We start from the raw sequence: 6,053 nt of genomic DNA, 5'->3' as shown, positions 1-6,053 counted from the left end.
GCCGGTGAGTTGCGGAGTCGGCCTTTGCGAACGTTGTGATTCTTGGCATGACGCGACCTTGGACCTTTTAACACAGGGCAAATACACGTTTTTGGCGTGAGCTGACGTGATCTCCTCACAGGCTGCTTATCCCTTCGGTCTCCTGTTAACTCTTCCTGCTATTACTAGTTAAGGCACCTTAGTTCCTTACCTGTCCCTGCCTCGTTAAGCCGTCTGCGCCGAGGTGTTTGACACATGTAAGGAAAGATTGTTCCTTGGCAAAGGACCTCAGTCCCGAAGTTTATTGCCATCGATTTGTGAGATTTGTTTTAAAACTAACTTTTCTCAGGTTTTCTACAATCATTGGCTTTAAAGTTATTGGCTTTATATTATCTTATTTATAAAAGTACCGAAGTACAGGAAGATGCCCCTGTGCTGGGCACTGGTGAGGCCCCACCTCGAATGCTGGGCTCAGGTTTGGGCCCCTCGGGACAAGAAGGGCCTGGAGGGGCTGGAGCGTGTCCAGAGAAGGGCAGCGGGGCTGGGGCAGGGTCTGGAGCACAAGTGTGCTGGGGGGCGGCTGAGGGGGCTGGGGGGGTTTAGCCTGGAGAAGGGGGGGCTGAGGGGAGCCCTTCTCGCTCTCTGCAGCTGCCTGAGAGGGGCTGGAGTGAGGGGGGGGCTGGTCTCTGCTCCCAAGTCACCAGGGACAGGACGAGAGGGAACGGCCTCAGGCTGCGTCAGGGGAGGTTTAGGTTGGGTGTGAGGGAAAATGTTTTCCCTGCCAGAGCGGTCAGGCCCTGGCACAGGCTGCCCAGAGAGGCGGTAGATCCACCATCCTTGGGGGTGTTCAAAAGATGTGTAGACGTGGCGCTTCAGGACTTGATTTAGGAGACACGGTAGTGTTGGTTCGATGGTTGGACTTGATGATCCTGGAGGTCTTTTCCAACCTTAATGATTCTATGATTCTAAGTAGTATTTATTTCTTTCCTGTATTTAGGGAGTATTTAATTTGGATTAAATCCTGCTACATAATCCCATGGGTTTCGGTTACGGGGTATGATTTTTGTTGTAACTTGCTTTTTAGGTTCAAGAAGACCTTCACAAGCTTAAAATGAAAAACATCAACTTGAAAGGAAATGTAAAAGCTGTGGATATTAGCAAGGCCAAAACAGCAACTGAAAGAACTGAACTTGGGCTGAGAGTGAGTAAAATGGAGCAGATCCTGAACAGGATTCAGTTTTTGAGATCTTTCTCAGTAATTCACTTAGAGTACATGGGCATGTATTCATCATCCTGCGAGATCCCTTTCTTATTAGCAAATGATGAGATTCATCGGACATCACAGCTCAGAGTGATGGCTTCCTCTTTTGGGTTGCCAGAATTAACTGGTCTTGTGCCTCATACCATTAGCCAAAATCAGATTTAGTTCAACGGAATCACAAAGCCTGTCAACTTTTCAGTCAAGGGAAGATCTGGATTGCTAAATTAACTGAGATAAATAAATTTAGAATCCCTCATACCTTTGTAATAGTCTAAAAATGATTTTTTCTCTCTACCAGAAACATGCTGAAAATTATTTAAATGCTATAGACAGACAAGTGTTAACTGTTTCTTCTGCTGATAATAAAGAAGTACATTCAAAAGACCTCCCTAAATGGTAAGTGAAACAGCTGGTTTATTGCAGAGACAATGCAAGTAGCAAGACAGAAAAACTGTGGTATCAGAATCTTGTAAAGCAAACGGGAATATTGGCCTAGATGAGGTTATTTTTGTCATTTGCTATTTTGGTTTTATTTTGTTTAAGTTAAAAAAAATACAAAAGTAAATGCAGTTCTAAGTAGCTACAGCAAACTTCTAACTCCTGTGATTTTTTTGCTAAACACAATTTTAAATAAAAATGTAACCTTTTGGATTCAACCCCATGGAAGCAGTATGGGTTCAATAGGTAAAATCAAAGTACTTCTTAACCTCACTGCTTGTTTCTTTCTAAATCAGGGGACTTCATTTTGGTGCTTCTCGGAAACAGCTTATTTTACCACGAGTACCTGTTGAGCCCGTGACCGTCCAGGCATATAGCAGCTCAGCACTACGCGTTTCTCAAGGTTCACAGGTCTGAAATAACATACTAATTCTGCCAGAGACCATGTTAAAGGAGTAGACTGGTGTCTTGTAGATTACCAGTTGATCCCATAATGTTATGTTTTGACTCCGCATGGATTCAGGTTTTGATAATATACCATCTATGACTGAGCGTGTTAAAAGATTCTCAGTAGAACAAGCAGGCTGAGAGATAGGAGCCTTCTCCCAGCCTCACAGTCAGATAAAATCTAAGTTAGAAAGGACTTTAGTATCACCATGGGTGCATCCACAAGCATTCCATTCCTTATTTCCGCCACCACACCCACCCCAAAGTATATTGTTAAAGAGTGTGGAAACTACGTGTTTGTTCAGCTTTAAGGTCGCAGTCCTGCAAATGCCATATGCTTAACTGTGATTTTGCAGGTAACGTGTCTAAAATAAATGGAGCTCTCTATTGGAATAGCATGAACACAGATATAGACATCTGTTGTTTGAGACTAAAGGTGGTTTTCTTCCTTGTTTTTGTGTAAAATATACGGCAAATTGTTGGGAAGACTTCTGTTCATGTACAGAGTTGTCACCTCCATGATAAATGTAGGTTTTCTCCTTGAAATCTGATTTTTCGCTGTTTTTTATAAATGAAATCCTTGTGAGATCATTTAAAGCCTTCTTAAAATGTTTGCATCTGAAGTGGTTTTTGCTTTTTTTATTCCAAGCTGTGAATTTTGACTGGTGGGTTCAAGGTGGTCTCCTCAAACATATTTTAAAAACAAATGAAGGTAATTAGTTGAACTGAATAATACTCATTATTGCAATTTTGAGTTATTACTGTTTAAATTGAAGGGAGCTTTGAGTGAGAGAGAACCTTAAGAAGAGGCTCTCTATAGCTCTAAGGCTATTACCAGAAGCTATGGGGTGAAGCTACTTGAAATGTTATAACCAGATTGAGCAGCCTGACGCTTACCTTGCTGATGATCTTTGTAAAAGAAGTCCCAGTACAAAGTAGGATTAAAATATTGCTTACTCTTGAAATGCTGGATGAGGTGCAATGAAGATCTCTGATTTTTATTTTTTTTTTTCCCCAGAGAGTGTTCCACCCGTGTCCTATAAGAATACACTTATATTGTGAGAAAAATAAATTATCAGCGTTGAGCTACTCTGTATTGTCTATGGTCTTTCAACTCTTTATGAGCATCAATGAGCTTAATTTACAGTGTAGCACATGCTCTGTCCTGCCTTGACTTTCCCTTTGTCTTTTTGTTTCTGATATCTATGGTATCTGCTTAGAAATGCATATCCAGTGACACACAAGCTAGCCCTAATTTCCCATTATAAAGAAAATGGCAAACAGTGCTGTTTTGCCAGCTGTTCTACATGCCCAGCATGCCGACATAAAAAGCTTTTATTATTAAATAGTTGTGAAATCCAGCTGGGAAATTATCACCTACAATTCCTTACTTCCTGTCTTTTCCTTACTTGTAGCTATAAACAGTTGTGGTTTCTTTAAGCGTACTCTGGTGTTTTTCAAAATTCTTTTCCACTTAGAAGAAATATTAGTGAATGGAATAGTTTTCTGTTTGCAGACAGTATTTCTGGGCACACAGGCTTGAAGAAATCAACGTTTTGACTCATAGGAGTTCTGAGAGAAATCAGTAATTCACTAGTAATATCTTTGTGCTTTGCTGCCCATAGTGCGCTGTGCAAGAATAGAAATGGAGCATAAGTTGGGTTTGTAGTAGTTAGGATAAACCAGGGTTGGAATCAAATAAGCACAGATGCTATCATCACATACTCCTTGCTAGAATACTTGTCATATGGGAAATGGCTTGCCCACAGGTGTCAGAATAGGCTTAAAATAATTTACTCACTCATCCAGTATTTGAGTCATATCAGCAGCCAGATAAGACTCTGCAAATCAAGCTCACGGGGGAATTGTGCTGTCCCTCCCCTCCTTCCCCCCCCCATGTGCTGTAATTGGATTTCTTCTTCTGATAAAACTTGAGAGCCCTAAAGAGGGGTCTTCCTCATGCAGTAATTGTAAAGCCTCTATAGCAATGGCTGAAAAGACACTGTTATCCATAATAGGTAAGTGTGTAAGTTGAGGGTGGTTTTTTTTTTTTTAAAAAATGCTTAATTGAAAGCACTTGAACTGATGCTTGTGCAGCTTTGGTTTTTGGAGGTCGTTTTTGTTTTTTTTTCTAAAAGCTGATACTCTCTGAATACATTCTGAATACACAGTAGAAGTTAATATTCTCTCATTAATAGAGTTAAAGATGTAAACAAAAAGATGTTTCTAGGGGGCTCTAGAATATGCAAATAACAAATAACTAGATGTGAAAAGTGGTTTAGTTACTGATAATACAGGTTGTTTCAAAGATTAATATAACATCATCCATTCATAAAGGAATTGGACTCTGTTAGCAACCATGCACCACATGCATCTGCAAAACAGAATTACGTAGTGAATCGGATTTGTTGGCTTACTACATGATAAAATTGCCCTCCACGCCGATGTGTTGAAGTAGAACAAGATTTGAACGATTTACCTGCACGGAACACGTCAGCCTGTTCTGTATACTCCATGTTAATGACTGAGCACAATAATTCTCATCGAGCCTTATATCAGTAATAATGCACTGTTTGCCGTGCTGTTCTCATCTTCTTCTTATTCCCCATCAAGATGGGTCGAGATAGCTTAAATTTAAGGCTTTGGATAATATAAATGCATGGATAATATAGATGGACCCATGACACCATCGTTGCCAGCTCCTGCAAATGTAGACTTGTCACTTGCCATACATCTAAGGTGACAAAGTAACTTTTATCAGGTTTTTTTCCTTAAGCATTGCAATTCTTGTTATCCTGTGTGGAATCTGCCACTCCAGCATTGATCACTTCCCTGTCAGTCTGAGTGGTGAGTCTAAGCTGTGAATCATCTCCTATTTTAATTGAAAAGGTACTCAATTTTCCCCCAATTCTTGTTTAATAGCACAAGCAGTTTCCTTTCTGTACAGCGGTGTGTTATAGTAATAAAATAAATACTACAAAATCACTGATGAGGTGAAAATTGAACTTTCTGTCTCTGTGCAGCCATGTGGGTAAAAGAGTAATTGGCTTGGATAATAACTTTTGTTCTTACAAACCCAAATCTAAATGAGCATCTCATTGATACATCTGCTTGTAATTACTATCAAAAGAAGATAATATATTGTGCAGATAAATAGATTAAACCATTTTTAGTGCTTTCACAAAGTAATGCAATTGTTTAATAGTTCAGATATACCTCTAATGATTCTTATACTTTTAATGGCATATTTTCTTCTTTAAAAAAAGAGAAGTCTCATAAATTCCTCTTTCACATTTACATAATAAAAATATCAGCAGAGTTCTTGTGTATAAATATATTTAGTTGGATCTTGCTATGTAAGGGAGCTGTTTGTATTCCCGTATCCATGTAATGGGAATTAAGGGCGTACACTGCGAGGCCCCCAGCTCCTCTAAACTACCTTAGCTCTGTTGACTTCTCTGGTGATATGTTAGTTTCTGCCGTTTGAGGATTCTTCCTTATTCGGCACTGGTTGGAATTGCCAAACAAGTAAACCCTGTTGGATGCAGAGTCTAGTTAGCAATGTTATTGATAAAAGTATTGGGAGATACTACTACACTTGAATCAGACCCAGGTGTAAACCAAAGCACATGCATTAAGATGAACCAAAATGTCTTCAACTTAAGAAAATTCTACGCTATTAAAAATATATGGCATCACTTCTGGCTTTTATAGAAAAAGTATGTGCTTTAGATACTTTATATGTGCTTTATAATAAGAAGAAACTTTAAAACTCTTTTTTTCTGTCCATCAGGATTTACGTAATAATTTTATTAGCAAAATAGTTGAATCTGTTCCATGCAGATAACACAATACATTAAGAAATTACTATGTTTTAATTCTTATTAGTAGAAGGATTTTTTATTAGTAGAGGATTTTTTTATTTCCT

At 39.1% G+C, this 6,053-nt stretch overlaps 1 protein-coding gene across 1 annotated transcript in view; it reads left to right on the top strand.

The window, feature by feature from the left end:
• The window catches only part of IQCH (IQ motif containing H), a 73,155-nt gene that overhangs the window by 421 nt on the left and 66,681 nt on the right, over positions 1–6,053 (top strand). The window contains exons 2-4 of the mRNA XM_064456041.1: positions 1,064–1,180; positions 1,539–1,636; positions 1,975–2,089. Coding sequence (XP_064312111.1) covers positions 1,064–1,180; positions 1,539–1,636; positions 1,975–2,089 — 330 coding nt within the window. The remainder of the gene's footprint in view (positions 1–1,063; positions 1,181–1,538; positions 1,637–1,974; positions 2,090–6,053) is intronic.

This window comes from Phalacrocorax carbo, chromosome 7 (genome assembly GCF_963921805.1).
Source record: "Phalacrocorax carbo chromosome 7, bPhaCar2.1, whole genome shotgun sequence".
Classification (NCBI taxonomy): Eukaryota; Metazoa; Chordata; class Aves; order Suliformes; family Phalacrocoracidae; genus Phalacrocorax; species Phalacrocorax carbo.
The sequence above is the reverse complement of the archived record's forward strand: the minus strand, read 5'-3'. Positions and strand labels throughout refer to the sequence as shown.